The sequence below is a fragment of the Podarcis gaigeae genome (assembly GCF_964106915.1).
Source record: "Podarcis gaigeae genome assembly, chromosome: 2".
Taxonomy (NCBI): domain Eukaryota; kingdom Metazoa; phylum Chordata; class Lepidosauria; order Squamata; family Lacertidae; genus Podarcis; species Podarcis gaigeae.
In genome coordinates, this window is record NC_139679.1 from 125795828 (window position 1) to 125822566 (window position 26739).

Genomic DNA, 26739 nt, shown 5'->3' on the forward strand with positions numbered 1-26739 from the left:
TGGAGAGGGGGAAGAGGGAGCCCCCCCTCCGGAAAGAGCAGCTTTTATTAAAATCAACATGTTCCAGAAGCAGAGATTCAAGTTGGGGGGTGTGAGTTTAATAACAGAAATAAAATTAATGGGGGAGGGGGGAAGCAGCGAATGAATATGGGCATGCTGAGGGAGGGAGGGAGGGAGGGGGGAGGCCAAATAGAGAGCAGAGCCATGCATGTGGGTCACCGCCAGCCCCCCCTGACCAGGACACCCCAAGGAGAATGGAGGAGGAGTAGGGACCCAAAGGGATATGGGGGGGGGAGCACTGGGTTCCTCCCCACTGACCTTGAGGTCAGATGTCTGGGTGGGGGGGCACATGAACCGCATCAACCCAGCTCTGCCCCCCCCAATAATAATCATAATTTTATTATTTATATGCCGTCCATCTGACTAGGTTGTCCATGATATTTTTGGGGAGGAGGCCAAATGGGAACATCCTCAACCTTTTTTTGCGGGGGTGGGGGGTGGGTTCCTGGCATAGAGAGAAACACATGCATGGGGGGGCTCTCTTTTGTCCCACCCTCCCTCCTTAAACTCCATACCTCCTTGCATAGATGAGGAACAGGGCCACGTCCAAAGTGCTAAACCAGAATTTTTTTTGGAGGGTGGGGGGAGAGAGGAGAGGGAAAGGGGTTTGCTTAGGCCTCTACCTGGAGGGTGGGGGGTGGGAGGGACAAGAATCTAGGAAACCGTATTTTCTGATAACCATTATTGAGGTAAAAACTCGACCCCTTCCCCCTACAAGCTTAGCATTCCCCAAATACCTTAGAAACCATTTTTTCTTTTTTTAAAAAAAGTGCCCCTACTTTGGGGGTGAGGGGGCTGTCGGCGGGAGGTTACAGTGCCCCTCCCCACATTCTCTAAAATAAAGTCTGTCGCGGGAATCCTCTTTGGGGTCGGGAGCTGCACCCCAGAAGCCCCCCGCCCGGCCCCTCACAAGCACTGTCTGTCTCCGTGGGGCAGAGGGAAGACCTCACCCCAAAAGACTGCAAAGCTCAGAGGTGGGCAGGGGGGGCTGCGCAGGAGACCCACGCCAAACACAGTACCATGCCTTAAAACCCCGTCGAGGGAGGGGCAAGGAGGTGCTCCCCCAAAGGTAAACTGCCCCCCAACAGCCCCTGGAGTGTGTCTGGGAGATCTGGCCAGAAGGCGACGCCTCCTGTGTCCCAAACCCCTAAAAATCCATCAGTGGAGGAAGCCAACATCACCTCACTTGGGGGGCTCTTCTGGAGGCGGTGTGGGGAGTGTGGGGCAGGCGTGTCAGGGGGGGAGTGGCAGCTGATGGGATGGCCGTTGTCATGGCGAAGAGAGAGGCGAGTGAGGGGCACCCAGTCCAGCCCCTGCCGCGATCCCCACAAAAGCGACCCCTTTCTTTCTGTCGGCAGGAGTGACTTGGGGGGAGGAGGAGGAGGAGGAGGGCGGTCAGGACATCTGGTGGGGGGCTTCCAGCATCTCCATGAGGAAGGTGTCGATGGGGGTGTCCCCAATCAGCTTGAAGAAGAAGAGGTGCTCCAGGCACTTCAGCCCGATGGATCGCAGCGCAGGAAGACGCAGGAGCAGTTTGGCAAACCTGGAACAAGCGGGGAGAGGCGTCAAAGTCCCCGGCTGGCAGCGGCGGAACTCCCTGCCACAGGACGCAAGGGGAGCCTCCCTCGGCGGCCGCCCTGCCCTCTGCAAAGGCCACTTTCTGGACCTTTCCACGGGAGGGGTGCGAGAATATTCCGGGGCGGGGAGGGGAGAAGTTATGGAACTGAGATTTAAAATTTACAGTATGTTACACGCCGAAAGAAAGCTATGTAAAAATGATGAGCTGTTATTTAACTCCCAGTGAATTAGCAAAAATGCATAAAACAGGGTCAAACATATGTTGGAAATGTAGGGAAAAAAGAAGGCAACTTTTATCACGTGTGGTGGACATGTAGGGTATGTGAAAATGATGTACCTTTGGTATTTAACTCCCAGTAAATACCTGCCAACCTAGCAGTTTGAAAGCACATCAAAGTGCAAGTAGATAAATAGGTACCACTCCGGCAGGAAGGTAAATGGCGTTTCCGTGCGCTGCTCTGGTTCGCCAGAAGCGGCTTAGTCATGCTGGCCACATGACCCGGAAGCTGTACGCCGGCTCCCTCGGCTAATAAAGCGAGATGAGCGCCGCAACCCCAGAGTCGGCCACGACTGGACTTAATGGTCAGGGGTACCTTTACCTTTACTTTGCCTTTTAATTAGCAAAAATGCTTAAAACGGGGTCAAATGTTTGCTGGAAATGTAAGGAAAAAGAAGGCAACTTTTATCACGTGTGGTGGACATGGAGGGTAGTAAAATAATTTTGAGAAATGATATATAATGAATTGAAAAAAAAATGTTTAAAATAACTTTTTCTAAAAAAACCCAAAGCTTGTCTTTTAGGAATCCTAGGTGCTGAAATGACAAGAGAGCATAAAAGACCATTTATGTATGTGACCACAGCTGCATGGATGTTACTGGCCCAGAGATGGAAAGAAGATAAAGTTGCTACCAGAGAAGAATGGCAGGCGAAGTTGATGGATTATACCAAATTGGCAAAAAATGACCGCAAGAATAAGAAACCAGGAAGGCCAAAATTTCAAACAAGGAATTGGGGGAAATTTATAATTTATCTCAAAAACCATTGTAAGCAAAACTGTTAGCGGGACTGGAATAACACTTGCGGCATGATAGTGAACTTTGGACATAATGGAGATGTAAAATATTTGTTGTTGTTTAGTCGTGTCCGACTCTTTATGACCCCATGGACTAGCGCACGCCAGAATATTTGGATTATAATAAAAGATGCAGGAGTAAATGATTAACAACAAGACCCACAAAGGGGGGGATCGGAGTCCAGGAGATTCCCTGGAATCGTGTTTTTATGTATTAGGTCCAGTCATGGCCGACTCTGGGGTTGCGGCGCTCATCTCGCTTTATTGGCCGAGGGAGCCAGCGTACAGCTTCCGGGTCATGTGGCCAGCATGACTAAGCCGCTTCTGGCGAACCAGAGCAACACACGGAAACGCCGTTTACCTTCCCGCCAGAGCACTTTGACGTGCTTTTGAACTGCTAGGTTGGCAGGAGCAGGGACAGAGCAATGCGAGCTCATCCCGTCGCAGGGATTCGAACCGCTGACCTTCCGATTGGCTAGCCCTAGGCTCTGTGGTTTAGAGCACAGCTCCACCTGCGTCCCTATGTATTGGGTATGTGATTGTAAAATTTGATGTGAAAACCGAATAATAAATATCCCGGGGAACTTTGCCACAGGCGCTGGCTGCGGGGCCTTCCCAGCGCAGCCCCCCACCCCCAAATCCCCACCTGCCCGTACCTGCCCTGTTGCTCAGGATACTTCTGTTTGCAGTAGGACTCGAGGGAGGCGTAGACCTTCTCCCGCAACAGCTCCACCTCTCCGGGGTTGGAGAGACCCTTCGCATCTGCCAGAGAGGGAGACGGAGGCGCTCAGGAAAGGAGAGGGACTCAAGACCCTCCCGGGACGCAGGCCTCTTGCAACCCACCCCCCAGGGCCGTGCACCCCCACCCCTGCTGCCCCCAGGCCCCTCCCCTGACGCTCACCTGGATTGAAGAGGATGATGGCCCTCAGGCAGCCCAGTTCCGTCTTGTCCATGCGCATGTCTCGCATCTTGGACACCAGCTCTGTCAGGACCCTGGCGGGATGGAGGGAGGGCGGGGGGGGTCAGCAGCAGGAGAGAAAAGCCCCACCTACCCACCCCCATTGAGGGCGGCCGCCGCCCCCCTCCCGCCTGGGCAGGCACCTGTCAAAGATAGCCCCCACGCCGGCGCTGTGGGCGCTGTTGCGATGGACGTGGAGGCCGGTGGCCAGAAGGATGCCGTCCTTCACGGAAATTGAGCGGTGGGAGAAGGAGGCAATGAGCAGCTCGTTCCAGCCTGGAGAGAGAAAGGAAGGGGGGGTTCGTAACGATAATAATGATGATAATAATAATAATAATAATTTTTATTTATACCCCACCCTCCCTAGCCAGGACTGGGCTCAGGGCAGCTAACAACTGATAAAAACAACTGATAAAAACAAGATTCAAATACAGCATTAAAACATTAAAAACATTGAAATGCATTAAAATGCAGCCTCATTTCAAGGGAAAATCAATTCAAAAACGTTTTTGGGGTTTGGGGCCAGAAAAAAAGCCAGAGAAGGGCGGGGGATTCGCCTAATTCAGGGGTGTCCAACCAGGTGTCTGTGATCGACAGGTCGATCCCCAGGTGACCTTGGTTCATCGCGGGATCCTTATCGCTCGCGTTGTTTAGAATCATGTCTCCGCTCCCCCACTCTTTCCCTGCCTCACATTTAGTGGGCGCTCCTTTCTTGTCTCCTGTAGCATTGTGTTCGGATTTATTGCAATTCTTCACACTTACTGTTTTTTTTAAAAAAAAACCTCAACAACTTTGGGACCCCCCCCAAAAAAAGTCAATAACTTTGGGAAGCCACCCCCTAAGAAAAGGTCAACAACTCTGACCTGCTCCCCTAAAAAAGCTTGACAACTCTGAACTCCCCCCAAAATAATAGGTAGGTCACTGCCTTTTTTTCTGGGAGTAGATCGCAGTCTCTTGGGAGTTGGACACCCCTGGCCTAATTCAAAGCATTCCAAGATGGCGGCCATCCCCGTCTCCAGTGGGAGTGAGTTCCATAAGGCCATAAGTTGAGACTTAACACAACAGAAAATACTATTTAGAATCTATTGGACTCCACATCTAACGTAGCCCTTTGCTGGAGATGTAATACGGACAGTGCTTGTTGGAAATAAAGATGCTTTTACTGTGCCCCACACTTGGTAAGTTTGGGGAGAAAGCGCTGGAATATATCAACAAGACGGAAAAAGATTTTCAATATTCTTTCGAACTATACAGTGGAACCTCGGTTGTTGAACGTAATCCGTTCCGGAAGACCGTTCCGATTTCTGAAACGTTCGACAACTGAGGCGCAGTTGCCGGTCAGCAAAATCCATTGAAAAAATGGAGAAATGCGCCTTGGAAGCTGTTCCAACTTCTGAGGGGTGTTCGAAAATGGAAACATTCACTTCTGGGTTGTTGGCGTTTGAAAATCAAAAAGTTCGACTTCCAAAGTGTTCGACAACCGAGGTTCCACTGTATACCCATTGTACAGAAACTGCCAACGTGGGACAGAAAAACGGAATTCTCTGTTCTCTAATATGCAGCGTTTATCAACCAGGGGCCATAGGGACCCCCAGTATATTCCAAAGGGGCCACGGGGGGGGGGGCAACAGGAAGAAAACTAGGTTGGGAAAAGGTTGGGAAACTCTGCCCCAATGGTGGCAAGAGAGACTGAAAGGGATGAAGGGGGAGAACAGGAATGCAATTCCCCATCACCCAGGGCTTGGCAGCTTACGGAGGCAGACTCTATTTGGATAAAATGCAGTGGTGTTTGGCATGGTCGTCCGCAGAGGGTCCCCCGCCACTCCCCCCCCGACTCACCCGCCCGCAGCAGGATGACCTGGTCGTCGAGGGGCAGCTCCGAGAAGTGGGGGATGCGCTTGGCCCACTCCACCAGGGTGAAGAGCTGCTTGTCGGCCGCCTGGCAGATGTTGGTGACGGGGTCATTGGGCTGCAGGGGCAGAGAGAGGGAGGAGGCCGGGACGGTGGGTGGGCAGGTTTCCGTCAGGAGAAACGCCACTCCCCCCCAAAAAAGACAACCCTGCTGCGCAAGAGACCGGGACCCACCCCTGCTCAGCCCCTCATACCAGCTCCCCAACCCAGCTGGGTGCCCCTCCATGCCCTTCCAGCCCCCCTAGTCCAGCACCCTATTTATTAGATTTAAACACGGCCCTTCATCACAAGAGCTCAGAGGCCAGCATGAAAGCAGCACTCGAACCCAAGACCAGCGGCCTCCTGCGGCTACCAGCAGAGGGGTACTGGGTGCATTTGGTGCCACTGACAGTGGAGGCTGAGCATGGCCTTTGGGGACCCCCCCCCATGAACCCAAATCTGGCGGCAGGCAACCGTCTCCCCCTGCGGCAAGGAGGTCTGCAGCTGAACGATGCACTGCCAAAGTATTCCCGGCGAACCAGCTCCCCTCCACTGCCCTGGGGCACTGCAGCCGCCCCCCCTGCCCCCCACCGCGCCTCATTTCCCTCTCCCCCCGGCGGGTATTTACCTCGTTGACGTCAAACGTCCGGGGCGAGCGTTCTGATCCCGCAGCACCACCACCCCAACTCACCGAGCTGCCCCCCGTGGCGCCGCTTCCCTCGACCCCCTGGTCGGACTTCTGCTCCACGGCCAGCTCCGCCTCCAGGATCTTCTCCACCGGCATGTCCTCGTTGGCCCCGCCCCCGGCCAGGTCCCCCTCCCCGTCCTTGTCCTTGCCGCGCTGGCGCTCCTCCTGCACCGCTGTGGGGGCACCGCGGGGAGAGAGAGAGAGAGAGAGAGAGAGAGAGAGAGAGAGAGAGGGGCGGGGGTGAGGGACGAGACGAGGGCAGGTCCCAATCCACCCCCCCCCCCAGGAAAGCAGAGAGAGAAGGGAGAGGGGAAAGTCGAGGAATCACCCCAAGCACAAACTTCATCCCTCTCTCTCTCTCTGCCTCTGGGTCAAACCCGTCAGCTGAGAGAGAGAAGGGGATTCTGGGTAGGCGGGACGGGAGGCGCCACCACCAAGGAGGCCTGGTGGGGCGAGGCAACGCGACCCCCGCCACTGCTCCCCCTGAACCCAAAGGGAGCATGGGCGGGGGTCCCTGTCGAGGGGGAAGGGGTGGAGGACGAACACAGAGATCAACCGCTGCCGCCACTGGGCTGTTGGAACTGCTACCCCTGGGCTGCCTGGACCACTCCCCCCCCACTCCCCCCCCAACCCGGTACCCTGCGGGGGTTTGGTTCCACGGCTCCCGTCAACCTCTGGGTTGCGCTGGCCAGAGTTCGAGTCCAACCAAATCTGGATGATGCTGATTTGAGGGACGGAAGGCTCTCTCCCCAGCTACCTCAGGGACCTACGCTGTTCCGCTATGCCCTGGAGCCCAGCGCTGCCTCTGATGGTGGGCTGCAGCTGCCTGGGGGCTCCCACATCTGCCCTCCTTCTCCTTGACCTTCTGCAGTCAAAGCAGCCGCCCGCTAGCGCAAGACAGGAGTAGGAGCAGTGAGAGAAAAGAGGGTGGGCAACTGGTTCACTGCACAAGCCCTCACTCAAGGAAGCAACCCTCCGGCTAAGAGTCGTCAGCAGGCGCTATGATCTGGCAGGCGTCGATCGCAGAACAGGAAGGGACCCCGGGGGCCATCGAGCCCAACCCTCCGCAACGCCAGAATCACAGCTAAAACAACACGGCAGAAGAGTCAACTCATGAGAAGGTGGCGCTGAGCCGCCCAGGAATGGGCACGGCACTTCTGGTCAGTCCCATGTCCAGTTCTGGGCATCCCAGTTAAAGAGGTGAGGGGGCAGCTAAAGGCACAGAGGACAGAATTGGGATTCAAAATGACCTCAACAGATTGGAGAATTGGGCCCAAGCTAACAGAATGCATTTCAACAGGGACAAAGGTCAGGCTGTGCACTTAGGAAGGGGGAAGCAGAGGCACAAATATAGGATGGGGGACACCTGGCTGACTAGCAGTACACGTGAGGAGGACCTAGGGGTCTTGATGGACCACAAGCTGAACTTGAGTCCACAGGGTGATGCAGCAGGAAAAAAAGCTAATGCGATTCTAGGCTGCATCAAGTCTAGTGTCCAGATCAAGGGAAGTGATAGTCCCTCTCTATTCTGCTTTGGTCAGAGCACACTAGGAACACTGCATCCACTTCTGGGCACCACAATTCAAGAAGGATGTTGACAAGCTGGAAGGTGGGCAGAGGAGGGAGACCAAGAGGATCAAGGATCTAAAAACTAAGCCTTATGAGGAAGGGTTGAAGGAGCTGAATATGTTTAGCCTGGAGAAGAGGAGACTGAGAGAAGACATGAGAGCCTTCTTCAGTTATCTTAAGGGCTGTCCCATGAAGGAGGGAGCGTGCTTGTTTCCTCCTGCTCTGGAAGGGAGGACTTGAACCCGTGGCTTCAAGGAGATCCTGACTAAACGTCAGGAAGAATATTCCGAGAGAAGGAGCTGTTGTACTGCGGGACGGCCTCGCTCGGGAGATGGGAGGTTCTTAAGGAGAGGCTGGGTGGCCACCTTTCAAGCTGCGATTCCGGCAAGGCGGCGGGTTGGTCTAGATGATCCCCTGGGGTCCCTTTCCCACTCCACGAATCTACGAGGAAGCCGACTCCCTCCCTGCGGCCCTGCCTCTCTCCCCGCCCCCTGCAGCCCCCCTGCCTGCCTGCCTGCCCCTGGGAGGCCCCTCCCCCTGCTGCAGCCCCCCCTGCCGCCCCCTCCCTCCCTCCCGCTACCTTCGCGCTTCATGCCGGTGGCCAGGCATTTCTGGTAGCGGCAGTACTGGCAGCGGTTGCGCTGGCGCTTGTCCACGATGCAGTCCTTGTTGTCGCGGCAGGTGTAGCTCAGGTCCTTCCGGATGGTCCGCTTGAAGAAACCTTTGCAGCCCTCGCAGCTGTAGACCCCGTAGTGCTTCCCTGGAGGGAGGGCGCCGGACGGACGGGGTGAGCGGGGGCAGCAAGGGGGCCGGGCGGGGCGGGGGGTGGAAGAGGAGGAGGAGGAAGGGCCAGCTCCTCACCCACCCACCCACCCTCCCCACCCCCAGGACACCTCCAACGCCCTTCGCCTCCCCACCCAAGCCGGAACCCAGGCTCAGCCCATATTGCAGGGTCACAGAACTGGATACAGGGGGGAGGCACCTAGGCCCTCACCCTAAAATGCAGGAATTTCCTTGGTCTCAAAATCTACCCCACAGTTTCCCAAAGCATCACGCCCCCCCCCCCAGCCCTTGGCCAACCCTTCCTTCTTCCTTAAATGTGCCACAAATCCAAGACTGTATTAAAGGTAAAGGGACCCCTGACCGTTAGGTCCAGTCATGGCCGACTCTGGGGTTACGGCGCTCATCTCGCTCTATAGGCTGATGGAGCCAGCGTTTGTCCGCAGTTTTTCTGGGTCATGTGGCCAGCATGACTAAGCTGCTTCTGGCGAACCACAACAGCACACAGAAACGCCGTTTACCTTCCCACCTTCCACGTGCTTTCGAACTGCTAGGTTGGCAGGAGCAGGGACCCAGCAACAGGAGCTCACACCGTCACGGGGATTCGAACCTTCTGATCAGCAAGTCCTAGGCTCTGTGGTTTAACCCACAGTGCCACCTGTGCCCCATAGACTGTATTGCCCCCCCCTAAAAAAACAGCTTTGCCCAGTTTGGAGACTGGGAATCCCACACGAGGCAGCAGGGCCAGAATACGCCCAACCCTGGTTGTCTTCCTCTGGCAGGACCTCACCCGGATCCAGTCTCTGTGCAGAGCCCAGAGTGACAAAATATCTCCCTCCATGACTATGGGGACCCGCCCCTTCCTTGCCACCCCAAACACTAAGGCATTTTTGCATTATTATTATTATCCTTTTGCTAGCCCTAAAAGCAGCTATGATGATAATGTCACAATATCATTTAAATCCCACTAATAATAATAATAAAAAAATGGGGACGCAGGTGGCGCTGTGGGTTAAAGCCTCAGCGCCTAGGACTTGCCGATCGAAAGGTCGGCGGTTCGAATCCCTGCGGCGGGGTGCGCTCCCGCTGCTCGGTCCCAGCGCCTGCCAACCTAGCAGTTCGAAAGCACCTCCGGGTGCAAGTAGATAAATAGGGACCGCTTACCAGCGGGAAGGTAAACGGCGTTTCCGTGTGCGGCTCTGGCTCGGCAGAGCAGCGATGTCACGCTGGCCACGTGACCCGGAAGTGTCTCCGGACAGCGCTGGCCCCTGGCCTCTTGAGCGAGATAGGCGCACAACCCCAGAGTCTGTCAAGACTGGCCCGTACGGGCAGGGGTACCTTTACCTTTACTTTTTAATAATAATAATACATTATTTAAACACCCACCTATTATTGTTATTAATAATAATATGGGAATGCAGGGGCTGTTCCTGCTCCCTCTCTCGACTCCCCAGCTTCCCCGTCCAAACAAGCTAGAGACTTCTCCCCCGCTACCCAGCTGCCTCAAGCCCTGCCCCCACCCACGCCAGAACTGACCGCCCTGCCCCAAGCGCCTGCCCGCCCCCCCCCCGAGACACCGACTCCGCCGACTGGGGCTCCTGCGAGGTCCGCACGCACACCTGACGACCGGTCGCCGCAGATGGCGCAGAGCCTCTTCCCAGGCATGATGGCTCCATGGGGGTGGCCGGCCACCACCCGCATGCCCAGAGGGGGCTTCACGTCGTCCGAGCTGCTGACCGAGTGGAGTCCCGACAGGTTGACTGTGGAGTTGATCTGCGGAAGGGCCAGAGAGGGCGCTCAGTCGCACGGCCTGAAGACTGGCCTGACCGTTCACTCAAGGATGTAAAGCGCTTAAGAAGTGAGGTCTCATTACTCGCCGAATCGCCTCCCCCCAATGCGCCTTAGTTCTTAGTCTATAATAATTTTTTATAATAATAATAATAATAATAATAGTAGTAGTAGTAGTAGTAATAATAATAATAATAATAATAATAATAATAATAATAATAATAATTTATTTATACCCCGCCCATCCGGCTGGGTTTCCCCAGCCACTCTGGGCGGCTTCCAACAGAACACTAAAATATCAAACATTAAAATCTTCCCTAAACAGGGCTGCCTTCAGATGTCTTCTGAAAGTCTGGTAGTTGTTCTTCTCTTTGACATCTGCTGGGAGAGCGTTCCACAGGGCGGGTGCCACTACCGAGAAGGCCCTCTGCCTGGTTCCCTGTAACTTGTTATTCTAGTTTATTGACAGTCTGAAAGTATTGCTGTCAATTTCTCTTGGCGAGAATTTTGTTGTTACTTCTTTCTTGTAAGTCGCTTTGAGGCTTGATTGGGTTTTGCTTTTTTTACAATCAAGCAGGATATGTGAACAAGAGGAAATGAAATAATTTTTCATTTTATTACTGACATATTGAATTCCTTGTTTGCATTTTCTGCCATGGCAACCCAAAGCAACTTACAACCCCATAGTAAAATAAAAGTAAAAAATAAAAGTCAAAGGCCTGGATGGAGAGGAATGTCTGTCCCCTCGGGAGCCTGAAAACGTGTAACGAAACTGCCAGGTGAGCCTCCCTGGGAAGAGTGTTCTGCAATGGAAGGCCACCACTGAAAAGGCCCCGTTCTCACACTACCACCCTCCTGCCTATCCATCTGCCTGCATTTATGACAGTTTTCCTTTTTCCTAGGCTGTTAGCTGCTCCTACTTTATCCGTAAGCTGCCTTGATTCCCATCAGGGAAAAAGGCAGGGTATAAATAAATATTATAACAACAGCAGCAATGCTTTGTAGGTCAAAAACAGCACTTTGACTTGGGCCCAGGAACGAAGTGGTCACCAAGTTTATTTACTTGTTCTTCAGTTTATTTATTTTTCATTAGAATTTGTATACTGCGCTCCATCTGTAGCTCTCAGGGAAGCCCACAGCATACAATTGTAATTTAAAACACACACAAATCATAATAAAAACAATGATGGGGGTGGAGACACTCCTTCAGATACACAGGACCGAGGCCGTTTAGGGCTTTAAAGGTCAGCACCAAGACTTTGAACTGTGCTCAGAAATGTACTGGGAGCCAATCATGGCGCAGAAGGCACAGATCTTGGCTCCCAGCCCCTTTGCTCCCCTTCACCCAGCTCCCGGAGGGTGGTGGTGGTGAGCAGTCTTACCTGGGGGCTGCTGACAGGTCCGTAGCCGATGGAGGGTGTCGCCGGGAGTCCCGGGGACCCCATGGAGGAGCTGATGACGGGGAAGGGAGAGCCCAGGCCGCTGATGGAGGTGGTCATGGCGGAGCCGATCATGGAAGGGTGCAGGGGAGCCGAGGGCTCTGGCAGAGGGGACGCTCCGGTGCCTCGCAGCGGTGGGGAAGAACTGAGAGAAGAGCTATCCGGACTCCGGCAGCCTGGAAGGGGAGAGAGAGCGTTAAAGGTGACTCTCACCCCTCTGTGCTCGTGAAGACACACACCGGAGAGAGGCCCAAGTCTGAAATGAGCCCCCGCAGCCTCCACCCCTTCTGCCGTTTCTCCAGAACTGCTCACTCCGGATATTTTGCAACCCGGCAAGAGGCGCCACGAGACTCAAGGGCTTCCTGGCCGCCCGCATCTGGTGGGGAAGGAACCCAGGAGACCGGCGCCCAGGCGCCTTCCCTCCTGCGCACAGTCAGAAGCTGGCGCTCAGAGAGAGCCAAGGAAGCCAAACACTGGGAAGTTTAGAACAGATTGATTCTTTTTATGGAACCTCCAGTCCCAGAGGCAGCCTATCTTGATTCCTAGTTTCTCAACGCCCCCCTTGACCTGATCCTGCAGCAGACTCCTCTTACATTCTTATGTTCTACTCTCTTCACGAACAGCTTCCCAACCATCAAGTGAGAGGTGAGCAAATCCTGTGGGGATAAAAGGCCCCACATTGGGCGCAAGGCTCCTGCATTGCAGCAGGTTGGACTAAATGACACCCCAGGGTCCCTTCCCGCTCCACACTTCTATTGTTCTATGCTTCTTCACGTGGCCTGCTCTGAGTAACCGCAGAGGCTCGGTGGGAGAGGAGAGGGAGCTGGTGGATTGAGCAACTGCCACTTCCTCCTTCCTTCAAAACAAGCTGCCACTTCAGGATCGTTCCCACACAACTTGCGCACCCCCACGCAGCTTCCTCCCCGCAGCAGGGCCCGTCTGCCCCGGACTCTGCCCCCTTCCTGTTCCCAGTAGTGCGACTCACGCAACACGTTGGCGGTTAATATACACAGAACAATAATTATACATACTTTATCAACCTTCTGAGAAAAATACAAAACATTCCACAAAGCCACAAAGACTTGCGAACTACCCAGCCTAAAATGAACTTGTAATGTCAGGTTTCAATAGATTTTTCAAATGCTTAACTCAGTCTTCTAGATAAGTTCATGAAGATGCCAACAAAAGGTAAATTCGGTGATATCCACAATACCGAGAGATGCTAGTAGAGCTGTAAATAGAGACAGGCCGCTGTTCTGTACCACAAAATTTTGATTTTATGTATAATGAACATGTATTTTTGATTTATTTGATCATTTAGAAGTGCATTAAGCTATTTCTAATAAGATTTGGTTTGAATTATCCTCAGTGAATATCAATATACGTATCAAGACTTTGAGATTAGACCACTGAAGAAGCCCGGAAAACTATCTTGGGAGTGTGCTGCCTGCAAGCCCCAGTTAAAGGGCCCCATCGGGGGTGAACAGCAGCCTTTTGACTACTTGGACTGCCAGGGCGAAACAGCTGCAAAACCTTCTTGTTCCTGGCAGGAGAGCACACAAACCCCAGCCCTTCTGCCAGGAGCCACCTGCGCAGCAGACAGTCTCCAAGCGTCCTGTGGTGGTGAGTTCCAGGGGGCCCAGGATCTCCCGCCCCTCACAGGGATCGGCACAAAGTTATTCAGAGCAAGGTGTGTGTTCCTCTTTTGAAAGCCCTCCCTGCTTTGGGGAGCATGGGCGGAAGGAAATGGGGTTGGGCTGCTTTGAGGCAGCGCAAGTCCTGAGATGGGGAAATGGGGTCTGGCCGGGCAAAGCAGCCATTGGGACCTTCTCTGGAGGCCGCTCAGACCAGAAGGACATCAGCAGAGCCTGGCTGCTTGCCAGCCTCCTGTTGATCAGACGCCCCAATGGTTAAACCAGCAAGCACCTCTCCTCTCCGGAGGGTTCCAGCAATCAGTATTGGATCACAATGTTCACAACTCACAGATAATTGCCAAATGGCACCTTAAATCTAGGTTATGGTTGCCACAATGGAATGTCCAGGCACCTTTTATTTTTCCCCAACGAGGGTTGTTGTTTTTATTATTCATTTCATTTACAGTGGTACCTCGGGTTAAGTACTTAATTCATTCCGGAAGTCCGTTGTTAACCTGAAACTGTTCTTAACCTGAAGCACCACTTTAGCTAATGGGGGTCTCCTGCTGCCGCCGTAGCCCAACTTCTGTTCTTATCCTCAAGCAAAGTTCTTAACCTGAAGCACTATTTCTGGGTTAGCGGAGTCTGTAACCTGAAGCGTATGTAAACCTGAGGTACCACTGCATTTACATTCAAAGGAACAAATCTCAAAGGCGGCTTGCAGCACGTTCACACATCAAACAAAACCATCCAGGATAAAACTAATTCAATCTTCCAAGGGAAATGTTTCAGATCCTTCTCTAAGTGCCATTTGGCTTTCTTCATATTTATTTATCTACTTAATTTACATAGCTGCCCCACAGCAGAAGGACTCTAGGAAGCCAGTGGGGGGTAACGGTGAGTGTCAGGCGAGGGCCTGGCTTGCGGGGTGAACTTGGGCCAGGCACAACCTCTTTCCCCACCTCGCAGGGTCATTGTAGGGAATAAGGGTGTAACATGTACTCCGTGGAGAAGAGAGTGGGATATAAATGTAGTAACTACACCCCACTGTCTTCGAAGAATACTTTAAAATATAAACGGATATAGAAATGAATTGAAGGGGGAAAATAGCGCCTAGACAATCCCTTGTGTGGCAACCAAAACCTAAGTTTAAAGGTGCCATTTTGGCGATCAGCTTATACACCTGAGCTTCTAACACTGGTCTTAGGGTGACTGAACTCTCCCCCCACCTTCTACGTACACAAACCTCCCCTCACAATCTCACTTTGGGTTTTGTTGCTTCTCTGGTGGCAGAAAGGACCTTGGGCTGCAGTTAAATCTTGCCTCAGGGACCCTGTGCGTCTATGTTGGTGCAACATCAAACTGCCTGGGAGAGCTCAAGGGGTGCGGAGCAGAGGCCCACCAGGGCCAAATCCTGCTCCTCCAGCATCTTCTGCAGCCCAAAAGGAGGGGCAAGGCGAGGGGGCTGCTCTGAGAGAGCTTCCCTAATCCCACTCGCAGGCGGTTGGGCTAGATGATCCTCTGGGTCCCTTCCAAGGCTGCAATTCTAGGATTCTTGTTTTTAAGCCAGGGAAGCGAGGAGGAGGAGGAGGAGGAGGAGGAGGAGGAGGAGGAGGAGGAGAAGTGCACCGCTTGGGTCTCTGCCTAATGCTGCTGCTGCTGCTGCTTCTCTTAGTTGCAACCCATTTGCAGACAGGGCGAGAGTCTGAGAAGACATCTGAAGGCAGCCCTGTTTAGGGAAGCTTTTAATGTTTAATAGGTTATTGTATTTTAATATTCTGTTGGAAGCTGCCCAGAGTGGCTGGGTGGGGTATAAATAATAAATAATAATAATAATAATTAATTATTATTGTTGTTGTTGTTGTTGTCAGAAGCAGCAGCAGCAGCAGGACTTCCCAAATCATTACTATTATTGCCGTTATCAATTAAATCTCGCGCTTCACCCGGAGATCACAGGCAAACAACGGAAAGGCAAAAGGCACAATAATACAGAAGGGAAACCAGAATCAAAGCAAAGCCTTATTATTCTCTGCACACGCGAACACGGCGCCCCAAATCACACCACCAGGCAGATGCCCCCCCGTCCCTAATCTCCTTTTGGGGTGCGAAGTGCGGGGGTGAGAGGACCCCCCTTCTGGGGGCTAATCACGTGTCCGTGTGGGGGGAGGGGCGGGGGCCCCCTTTACCTGCTCCGGCCCGTCCCGGGTCTGCCATGGCTGCTCCGCGGGCGGATCCCGAGGGAGGCCGCGACCCCGCCGCCGCCGCCAGGGGCTCCGGGCCTCGTCGCGACGCCGACGACGCGGCCTCCCCCCTCCTCCTCCCTGGGCCTACCCACAATGCCCCTGGCGCGCAGGCCCAGGCGCCCCCGCCGCCCCTGCCTCGGCCTCCGCTGGGCCTCTCCGCCGGGCGCTGCCCTCCCCGCAGCCGCCTCCTCACCCACCATGCACCGCGGGGCCGCCGCCGCCACCGCCTCTTCCTCCTCCTCCCGGGCGAGGGGGCCTGGGGGACAGGGCCAGACTCCCAGCAGGCACCGCGCGAGGCCAGGAGAGCGGAACGCCGATTGGACGAGGGAGAGGGGTTACCCGGCAGGCACCGCGCGAGGGGGGAGAGAGAGGGAGGGGGCCGCGCTCCGCCCGCCCGACAGGCGCCGGGCCAGCCTCCCACAATGCAGCGGGGCCTCCCGGATGCGAGGCGTTTCCCGGCAGGCGCCGCGGCCCCCGGGCCCTCAGCGAAAAGGGGCGGGGCGGGAGGGGAGAAGGGGCGGGGCCTCTCACATCTATAATACAATCTGATCATATATAGAAACATTTGAGTTATATCATTTTATTTTATATATATGCATATTATATAATGTAGTTATATATATATATATATATAGAGAGAGAGAGAGATGTATAAATATGATATGTATATCGCATTATAAATACAGGCTCGTATATAATAATCTATTTGAAGCCGATTTCTCAGAACGGCGACGCCTCACTCTGCCCTTAACAATCATGGCGCCCCTCGTCCGCGGAAACGGCCGTTAAACCCCAAGCGGTCGCCATCTTTGTTGAGGGCAGGGTCCGTCGCCACCGGCGGCCGCCATTTTCCCCGTCCCTACAATATCGCGGGAGGGAGGAAAGAAGGAGCGCGGCCGCCATCTTTGTCGCGGGCAGAAACGCTCCGTGGGCGCCATCACAGGGATGGGCAAAGGGGGAATTACTGCCACTTTTTTTTGAATGGAGGAAAGAGGGGGTGGGGTGGGAGGGAGGAGTTCCCGCGATGTTTGGGGCTGGTGGGCGGGGCTCTGCTGCCACGTCAGGCTTCAGGCAGGAGATAGCGGATCCGGAGAGAGCCGGGTGAGAATCCTGTTCGCGGGGGGGGGGGCGCGGGAGGTATTACCGGGGGGGGGTCCTCGTGGCCCATAGGGGGTGGGGGGCCTAGGGTGGGTGGGAGTCCCTCTGGGAAGCTTCCTCCCCGTTTGGGGGGCGGGTGGGGCAGCGGGAGGGACCCCCCCTCCGTGGACCCCCGCGGGGGCCGCTTACTGCCCCCCCTTCCTCGCGAGGGGGTGGACTAGATGCCCCCTGGGGTCCCTCCCCCCTCGCAGCCTTTCCCTTCCCTTCCTGAACGAGGACCCCCCCATTCTCCCTGCGCTTGGGGGTCCCTTTTCTTTGCTGCCCCCTCCCTCTCCTGCCCCCCCCCCGTCTTCTCCCATCACGTGTTTCCCCCTCTCCTTCCTTCCTGAAAAGCCAGCCCTGGGGCAGAAAACGCAGTCGCCCCCTCTCTTGGGGGGGCAGGAAAGGGGGGCTGGGCTGGGGGTCCCAAGCCAGGGCATGGCTGCAGGACAAGCAGCCTTTGCAGGCTCTCCAAACTGGGGGATGGGCCTCGCCTGGGTCTGATCCTGCAAAGCATCTTGAAAAGGGGCCCAGGTGATAAATCTGAGTTTCTGACATGTGGGTCGACCGGCTGCTTGAGACACCCCCCCCCCCAATCTGGGTCAGTTTTCGTTTCTTAAAACAAGTCGCCCCAACAGAAAGTCTAGTTGCCGTTTTGGGGGCAAGGCGGCTCTAAACTCTTGTTTTTCAAATGATGAACTGTGATTGAATCTCCGTTAAGCATCTGGCTAGTTTAGAGGACAACCTGAAGATCTTTGAGAACTTAGAGGAGGAAAGTCTCTCAATCCCTAATGGTGACAGAGTCCTTCACAACCTAGGAATATTATTCCCAACAGTGAGCAGGGCGGAGGGATGGTGGTAAGAGAAGACGAGCGACAACAATTAACTATGACATCCTTCGCTCCTCCCACTCAGGCTGCACATAAAAAGCCATTTGGTTCAAAAAATCCATTCAGATTGTACAGATAAAGTATAATGGATGGAATTCTACAGGATGGGGTCTGAGTGCGTGAAAACAGACCAGATCCAAGAATCCCCAAATGCTGGATATGTTAGGTAGCATCCTGGCACCCGGGCATCTTCACTTGGTGGCCGGTGGTCGAAAGCCAGGGGCAAAATGCGCCTGGCTCCTGGCTAATTTCGAAGGCTGGTGTGGTTGTGCAGCCCTTGACCTTCCTTCTCCCCACAGATCCGGCGCCATGGCTGCTAGCAGGTTGTTCACGAGCCCCCAGCCCACGGACGTGGCCACCGCCGTGGTGCTCTGCTTGGCGTTGCTGTGGGGTGCCTCCGCGCAGCACGAGGGCTTTCACGGCCACGCTCACGAGGACTTCCACCACGGCCACAGCCATGCTCAGGGCCATGGCCACACGCACGAGGATATCTGGCACGGCCACGCACATGACGACGGCCACACGCACGAGCATATCTGGCACAGCCCCGATGATGGCCACGGGCACACGCACGAGGGTATCTGGCACGGCCATGCTCACGAGGACCACCACGGACACAGCCACTCGCACGGGGGCCACTCGCACGAAGGCTTGCACCATGGGCACTCGCACGAGGATTTTCACCACGGACACAGCCATGGGCATGAGGGCCACCACCATGGTCACGGCCATTTCCACGACGGTCCTCACCACCACAGCAACTCGCATGAGTCTCCTGCTGGCGGCCCCAGCAAGGCCCAATCCTTCCCTGGGAACGAGAAGCCTTTGCCAAGGAGGGAGAAGTTGGAGCCACTGCAGTTGTGGACTTACGTGAGTGGCTTCCAGCATCAGACAATTCAGGGTCTTCCTGGATCCCTTTCCCCGGGCTCTGGGGGGGACGGGGGTCTTTTGCTCTTTCTGGGGACGGGAGACACCAGCAGCGCTTTCCCATCTGCGTTGTCTTGGAAGCAAGTTCCACATATCCAGTGGGGTTTCTTTCCTAGTAAGTGCCTTTAGCAGGGCGGCCGTACAGAGAGCCGCAATCGTGTTGATGGTGAATTCTGTGCCATCCCTTTTGCCCATTTTTTATTATCCAACATTATCTCCCTGTATGCCCCATGGAGGTCCTGGGCCCTAAGGAAGTCAGATTAGTCTCAACCAGAGCCAGGGCCTTTTCAGCTCTGGCTCCGGCCTGGTGGAACGCTCTGTCTCATGAGACCAGGGCCCTGCAGGATCTGATTTCTTTCCGCAGGGCCTGTAAGACAGAATTGTTCCGCCTGGCCTTTGGCTTGGAGTCAATTTGATTCCCTTTCCCTCTTTCCTTTTTCCTTTCTCCTTCTGTGATGGAACTCCTATTTGGGGACTTCCCTGGCTTTTTTTCTGGCCCACGTAGGACCAGTCTGGATAGTTAGCCTTGGTGAAGACCTGATGTTTTCATCCCCTAAAAAGTTTTTGAGTTTCCACTGAAATGAGGCTGTATTTTGATGTTTTAATGTTGTATTATAATCAAATTTTTTATATATAGGGTTTTAGTCTTCCTGAGCCCGGTCTTGGCTGGGGAGGGCGGGGTATAAATAAAATTTAATATTATTATTATCTTTTTTCAGTCTGCAAAAGAGACCCCCAGCCTTGGCGGGGTGCCCTCGCGAGTCCTGCATTGCAGCGGCCTGGGCTGGATGGCTCAACAAATGTGGGGTTGGGCCAAGGGGCCCCTGCTGGCTGTGGGGGTGACCCTCTCTTTCTCTCCCCACACCCGTAGGCCATTGGCGCCACTCTCCTCATCAGCGCTGCCCCGTACTTCATCCTCTTCCTCATCCCGGTGGAGTCCAACACCTCCCAGCACCAAGCCCTCCTCAAACTGCTGCTCAGCTTCGCCTCGGGGGGGCTTCTGGGAGACGCCTTTCTGCACCTCATCCCTCACGCGCTGGGTGAGTTGAAGGGCAGCCGCCGGGTCCTGTCCCTCCACCCTGCCTCTTGTTTGGGCTGGATAGCCTCTTCCCTCCCCTCCTCTCATCCGAGGGAGCTGTGATTCCGGTGGGTTGGACTACATGGCCCTCAGAGGTCCCTTTTACTCACCTGTTCCTTCTCCCCTCCAGAGCCGCACTCCCACCACGGGGAGGGCGCAGGACACAGCCACGTGAAGCCGGAATCCCACGGGCATTCTCACCAGGGTAAGAACTCGGCGCTGGGGGGGGGGGGGAGCTTTTTGCACTACAATTCCCAGCAGCCCTAGGGAGCCCAAAGCAGCGGCCATGGGTGATGGGTGTTGTAGCCCAATGACATCTGGGGAGCTCAGGTGGAGAAAGGCTGAGTCATTGCAGGAGAGAGCAAACATTTATTCATTTATGTTACGATAAAATAATCTTTATTGTCATTGTCCCATACAGAACAACGAAATTGAAAAAAACTACATCAGACATTCAAAAACTGAGAAGCCTGCTATCCCAGCCTGGTTAGCCCCCTAAAAACTCTGATACCCCATAATTAAATACAATATACTCCCACAGAGACTACCTTGCACTGTGTTTAAAACCAGAATCGCATTTGGGTAGAAACTGTTTCTCAGGCGGCTAGTCCTGTCCCTTCTTCCAGAAGCCAGAAGCTGAAAGAGATCATTTCCCGGGTGCGCACTATCCTGCGCTATCTCTGCAGGTAGTTTAGTAGTTTACCTGGACAATTTGCACTCCACTCTTGGGCGAAAACGTGGCACACCTGAACTCAATTGAAACAAGACAGTCTCTGCCCGCACAGGCTTACAATTTAAAGGATGGAAGCTGGTCAATAGATTGAGCTTGAATCCTGACAAGACAGATGTACTGTTCTTGGGGGACAGGGCGGGCGGGGATGGAGGACTCCCTGGTCCTGAATGGGGCAACTGTGCCCCTGAAGGACCAGGTGCGCAGCCTGGGAGTCATTTTGGACTCACAGCTGTCCATGGAGGCACAGGTCAATTCTGTGTCCAGGGCAGCTGTTTACCAGCTCCATCTGGTACGTAGGCTGAGACCCTATCTGCCTGCGGACTGTCTTTCCAGAGTGGTGCATGCTCTGGTTATCTCCCGCTTGGACTACTGCACTGTGCTCTACGTGGGGCTACCTTTGAAGGTGACCCGGAAACTACAACTAATCCAGAATGCAGCAGTTGGACAGGTGACTGGGAGCAGCCTCCGAGACCACATAACACATAAAACCTACATTGGCTCCGAGTAGGTTTCCAAGCACAATTCAAAGTGTTGGTGCTGACCTTTCAAGCCCTAAACAGCCAGTATATCTGAAGGAGTGTCTCTACCCTCATGCTTCAGCCCTGATGCCGAGGTCCAGCGCCGAGGGCCTTCTGGCGGTTCCCTCCCTGCGAGAGGCCAAGTTACAGGGAAGCAAGCAGAGGGCCTTCTCGTGGTGGCGCCCGCCCTGTGGAACGCTCTCCCAGTAGATATCCATGAAATCAACTTTGCTTTTCAACTGTATTTTTATTGCTGTGTATCAGTAACAACAATCATTAAATAATTATTTCTACCCCACCCATCTGGCCTGGTTTCCCCAGCCACTCTGGGCAGCTTCCAGTACATATAAGAACATAAGAAAACATAAGAAACATTAAACACCTCCCTATTCTTATCTCATTATACATGACAAAGCCATTTTTCACCTTTTCACCCCTTGCTTCTTCCTGTAAGACCTATTGCAGTCGTTAAGAGTCGTCAACAGGCTCATCACAGCTATCTGCCAATCACCCATTCCCACCACCCTTCTGAGTAATACCCCTCCCCACCTTCTCACTATATAGAAGGGTCTGGAAACTTCTGTTTCAGTGTATCTGAAGAAGTGTGCATGCACACGAAAGCTCATACCAAGAACTGACTTAGTTGGTCTTTAAGGTGCTACTGGAAGGAATTTTTTTTGTTTTGACTATGGCAGACCAACACGGCTACCTATCTGTAACTCCCTATCCAGGGCAGCCTTCGGATGTCTTCCAAAGGTTGTGAAGTTATTTACACCTTTCAACATAAGATGTAATAAAAACTGGAGGAAAGAGATCAGAAACAAACCAAGAGAAAAGGGAAAAAATACTTTTCAAAGATGTTTGAAGGCAGCACTATTTATGGAGGTTTTTAAGGTTTGAGCTTTCATGGTGTTTTTATAAAGATTTTGCTGTAAGCTGCCCAGAGCGGCTGGGGCAGCCCATTCAGATGGGTGGGATATAAGTAATAAAATTATAGTCGTTATTATTAAAATAGAAACCACCAGGGGCAAGGGCCTGATCCTTCTGCAGTCTCTTCTTTCTCATCATCTTCTGCTCATCTCCCCCCCCCCCTCGGCCTCCTTCCAGGTTCTGAGCACCAGCACATGATGTCGGTGGGCCTCTGGGTCCTGGGGGGTATCGTGGCCTTCCTGGTGGTGGAGAAGTTCGTCCGGCACGTCAAAGGAGGCCACGGACACCACGGACACAGCCACGGTGGGTGTGGCCAAAGCCCCGGGGCCGAATCTGCCGCCTGCGCAAGTTCCTCGTTTATTCGGTTCTTTGTTCGATTTATACACCGCCCTTTGGCCAAAGATCTCGGGGCGACGGGCAAGATAAACTTGCAAAAGGATGAAGGAATTTGGGGAAATGATCTACAACGAACTAAAAAAACCCATTTTAATTAACCTTTTCCCCAAACCCGGCAGCCTTTCTTGTGGGGATTATGGGTGTGGAAATACCGAAAGATTTAAGGAGATTATTTATGTATGGCAGCGAGAATGTTGTTAGCCTTGTGTGGGAAAGGAGAGAACATACCGACAAAATTGGAAGGGCAGACGAAACTGTTAGAATATGCCAAGATGGAAGCATGTAGATCAAAAATTCAACAGAGAATGGGACAGTTATATCTAAAAGATCACTGTAAATATCTAAAAGATCACGGTAAACATGTAAAATCGTTGGCAGGCTTTGAATGATTCCTGCAATGTGTCCTAATCCTTGGATGCGTTGGATAATTGTAAAATAGATTATGTTTAATATGCAGTCGGTATAGAAACAGGTTGAGGAGGAGGGAAGTTTCAATATGGGAACAATTTACCATATTTCCAGCTTTTCTGTTCTACTTTGTTTATCTACATTATCAACGGAGAGTTGCAGCTGTGATTCATTGCATGAAATTAATAAAGATTAATTGAAGTGGGGGAAGATAAACTTGTTGCCGTGGCTTCATCTGTTGGGGGGGCGGGGGGTGTCTTCCTGCCCACCCCTAAAACTTTCCTTTCTTCCTCCCCAGTTCCCAAAGCGAAAAGCAGCGACGACGAGGCAGAGAAAGAGCCATTGCGGGGAAAGACGTCGGAGAAAACCGCAGCCCCCTCCCAGGGGAAGCAGAAGCCCCCCGACTCTGGTGAGGTGGTGCATTTGGGCGAGCCCTGGATTTTTTTGGGGGTGCGATTGGGATTTTCTAAAATGTGGGGTCCAGGGACACAGCCCACCGACTGACTTTCTCTTCTCTCCCCTCTGCTTGTACCTCCACCCCCCGCAGCCATGCGCGTGTCTGGCTACCTGAACCTGGCCGCTGACTTTGCCCACAACTTCACGGACGGGCTGGCACTGGGGGCGTCCTTCCTGGCGGGGGGCACGGTGGGGGCCGTCACGACCCTGACGGTCCTGCTCCACGAGGTGCCCCACGAGGTGGGCGACTTTGCAATCCTCGTCCAGTCCGGCTGCAGCAAGAAGAAGGTAACGGATCCCCCTGGCGGGGAAGGGTTGATATACATATATAACAATAATAATAATTTATTATTTATACCCCACCCACCTGGCTGGGCTTCCCCAGCCACTCTGGGTGGCACCCAACAAAATATTAAAATGCAAACATTAAAAGCTTTCCTAAACAGGGCTGCCTTCGCTATGTCTTCTAAAAGTCTGGTAGTTGTTGTTCTCTTTGACATCTGGTGGGAGGGCGTTCCACAGGGCGGGTGCCACCACCGAGAAGGCCCTCTGCCTGGTTCCCTGTAACTTGGCTTCTCGCAGTGAGGAAACCGCCAGAAATCCCTCAGCGCTGGGCAGATAGGGTCTCAGCCTGCATACCAGAGCTGGTATGCAGGCTGAGACCCTATGGTGCTGGTAGACAGCTGCCTTGGGCACAGAATTGACCTGCGCCTCCATGGACAGCTGTGAGTCCAAAATGATCACTCCCAGTCACCAGTCCAGCTGCTGCATTCTGGATTAGTTGTAGTTTCCGGGTCAACTTCAAAGGTAGCCCCACGTAGAGTGCATTGCAGTAGTCCAAGCAGGAGATAACCAGAGCATGCATCACTCTGGCGAGGCAGTCTGTGGGCAGATAGGGTCTCATCCTGTGTACCAGATGGAGCTGGTAAACAGCTGCCCTGGACACAGAATTGACCTGTGCTTCCATGGACAGCTGTGAGTCCAAAATGACTCCCAGGCTGCGCACCTGGTCCTTCAGGGGCAGTTACCCCATTCAGGATCAGGGAGTCCTCCACACCAGCCCGCCCCCTGTCCCCCAAGAATCCTGTCAGGATTCAACCTCAATCCTTTAGCCGCCATCCATCCTCCAACCGCCTCCAGGCACTCACACAGGACCTTCACCGCCTTCACTGGTTCTGATTTGAAAGAGAGGGAGAGAGGTTGAGCCTCCTTAGAGAGGGGCAGTCTACCTCTGAGCACGAGGCGCTGGGCAAGAAGAGCCTTGGGTGAGACTGTCCCCCTTTTCTCCCCCCCACCAGGCGATGAAGCTTCAGCTGGTGACGGCGCTGGGCGCCCTGGCGGGCACGGTCTGCTCCCTGCTGGCGGAAGGCGTGGGCGAGGCGGCCACGGCCTGGATCCTGCCCTTCACGGCCGGCGGCTTCATCTACGTGGCCACCGTCTCGGTCATCCCCGAGCTGCTGCAGGACTCGGGGCCGGTGCAGTCACTCCTGGAGGTGCTGGGACTGGTCGGCGGAGTCGCCATGATGGTCTTCATCGCCCAGTACGAGTAGAGCGGAGGGGGGGGGACGGGGAGGGGGCCTGGCGCTCGTTTGGGGCAGCGGAGGCGGGACCAAGGAGAAACGGACAGCCCGGCCCCCCACTCCCTCTCCAGCTCCATCTGGGGTCCACACATTTCAGCCACTGCAGCACACCTCCCTTCCTCCAGGGGGCTCTGTGTTGGTGCTGCAGTAAGAGGAAGTGGAGAAAACGACCAGTCTGGGACTTCCCGGGAGGCCAGCTCTTCTGCTCTGCTTGGAGATAGCAAAATGCCCTTTTCTATAGGGCATGGGGGGGCAGGGGTAGGAAGAGAATTTTAGGTTTCTCGTGTGTGTGTGTTTGCGTGTCTGTCCTCTTGGCCCTGAATTGTTGGGGTTGGGGGCTCGGAAGCAAGGACCAGGAACCTGGGGGACCAGGGTGTGGGATATGGGGGAGCCATGATTTGGGGAGGTTGTGGGTTAGGAGAAATCATGCTTTTTTTTGCTGGAGGAGCACAGTTGCTGGCAGCCAATAATGGAATAATTTGGCGCAGCTCTGAAGGGGGGAGCTGAGGGTGTGACCCCCCTCTGCCCCCCAAAAGGGAACCAAACTGCGCCCCATAGGAGAATTTTCCAAGGGGATCTTTAGAAAAGCGTTTCTGCTACTGTAAAATATGACTCCTGGAAGTCTGTTCTCGCGGCCGAAGCCGGGGCAGAAATCCTGATTTATACTCCAAGGAAACGGTGTGGGGGTTTAGGAATGGACTTTCCGTGTACACGTCATTTATATATATTTCTTTTTGTCTCTTTCTTTTTGCAATTTCTTTTGTAGGGTGGAGGGGTCTTACTTTGGGGCGACGGTTGTGCCAGGGAGAAATTTGTAAAATACAGAAATAGTGGCACCTGCAATTAAAACTGACTTCTGCCCTGGAAAAAAGGGGGAAAGGTGTTGTGTGTAGTTCCTGGACTTGGTCATCAGGGGGCGGTGGAGGTTCCCCAAGGCCCTACTGGGCCAGCCTTGGCCGCCCTCCTGGGGAAACCCAGGCGTGTGAACTACAACTCCCATCATCCTGCTCGGGCTAATCTTGCTCAGGCCGACAGAACACGATTGCTTTCCTGCTTCGCAGCGGGTTGGGCTAGATGACCCGCAGGGTCCCTCCCTTTCCTACCACCCTGTCATTCCTCACCAGCCCCTGAACATCTCGACCAGGGAGCCGTCGAGCTGGTATTTTATTTTAAAAAATCGAAATGCCCTTTTTTTGGGGGGGGGCAGGATCCCACCTTGGCAGCGGAGTAAACACAGAGGTAAAGGAATATTTTTTTTGGGGGGGAGCAAGGAATGATGCCAAGACCTAACCACTGAGCTCTAACCACTGAGCAAGATGACCCTTTCCCAAAAGTTGGGGGCTGGCTGACCATTAAGCAGGTAGGGCGTCTTGCATGCCCAGGAAAGACACAGGAGACCGGAGCAGTCATCAATTGGCAGTCTGCTTTGCCAAGGCCCAGGTTCGATTTCTGCCGGCATTTCCAGGTAGGAACTGCAAGTCCGACACCTAAGGGTCCCGAGAGTCATCTAGCCTGACCCCCTTTCCCCTCTGTCCCCCATCCAGTTTGAAGCCATCCCAGTCCCTGCTTAGCTTTGCAAGCGTCTCTCATTGCCGCAGTGCTGGGGGAGCAGCTGCCTGGCATGCAGAAGGGCCCAGGTTCAATCCCCGATGGCAGGACTGGGCAGAGATCTCAGGCCGCTAGTCCTTGTGGTGCAGAGCCACTGCTGCAGCAATGGATGGAGCAACGGCCTGTCTCAGGTGTGCATATCGCAGGTGTTTCTGTTGTCGCTCAAACCGCCCAAAAGCTTAGATCTGAGAAAACCCAGCCTGATTGCATCCCTGTCTGACGAGAGAGGAAGCCTCTGGCGCTGGGTTGGGCTTGAGATGCCCACCCAGAAGGCAGAAATTCAACAGGGGAAGGTTCAAATGCTGAATGCCTGTGAAAAGGTGGAGGAAGGGACACCTATGTTCCTGGTAAAGCTTGCAAAAGACGCTGGCTGAGTCT

At 54.0% G+C, this 26739-nt stretch overlaps 2 protein-coding genes across 7 annotated transcripts; one reads left to right on the forward strand and one right to left on the reverse strand.

Moving 5' to 3' along the window:
- On the reverse strand, positions 1–16146 carry RXRB (retinoid X receptor beta). 4 transcript variants are annotated; one of them, XM_083717717.1, is made up of 10 exons: positions 15898–16146; positions 11767–11999; positions 10216–10369; positions 8397–8576; positions 6251–6420; positions 5509–5638; positions 3813–3945; positions 3613–3704; positions 3368–3473; positions 1–1603 (listed from the first exon to the last, which is right to left on the reverse strand). In XM_083717717.1, exons 2-10 carry the CDS (start codon positions 11896–11898, stop codon positions 1456–1458), a joined length of 1245 nt encoding a protein of 414 aa, XP_083573843.1. In that variant the 5' UTR covers positions 11899–11999; positions 15898–16146; the 3' UTR covers positions 1–1455. The 4 variants fall into 4 exon arrangements, with proteins under 4 accessions (XP_083573843.1, XP_083573842.1, XP_083573841.1 ...); XM_083717716.1 differs by having other exon boundaries at positions 6188–6420; positions 15898–16120; XM_083717715.1 differs by lacking the exon at positions 15898–16146 and adding an exon at positions 15644–15790.
- A 443-nt stretch (positions 16147–16589) lies between these two features.
- SLC39A7 (solute carrier family 39 member 7) lies at positions 16590–25624 on the forward strand. Of its 3 annotated transcripts, XM_083724409.1 has the most exons (9): positions 16727–16801; positions 18027–18231; positions 18273–18597; positions 19526–19694; positions 19863–19937; positions 22091–22216; positions 23016–23126; positions 23265–23461; positions 24472–25624. In XM_083724409.1, the coding sequence occupies exons 2-9, from the start codon at positions 18185–18187 to the stop codon at positions 24721–24723; spliced, it is 1302 nt and encodes a 433-aa protein (XP_083580535.1). In that variant the 5' UTR covers positions 16727–16801; positions 18027–18184; the 3' UTR covers positions 24724–25624. The 3 variants fall into 3 exon arrangements, with proteins under 3 accessions (XP_083580534.1, XP_083580535.1, XP_083580533.1); XM_083724408.1 differs by having other exon boundaries at positions 16590–16801; positions 18027–18597; XM_083724407.1 differs by lacking the exon at positions 16727–16801 and having other exon boundaries at positions 17863–18597.
- The last annotated feature ends 1115 nt before the right edge of the window (positions 25625–26739 follow it).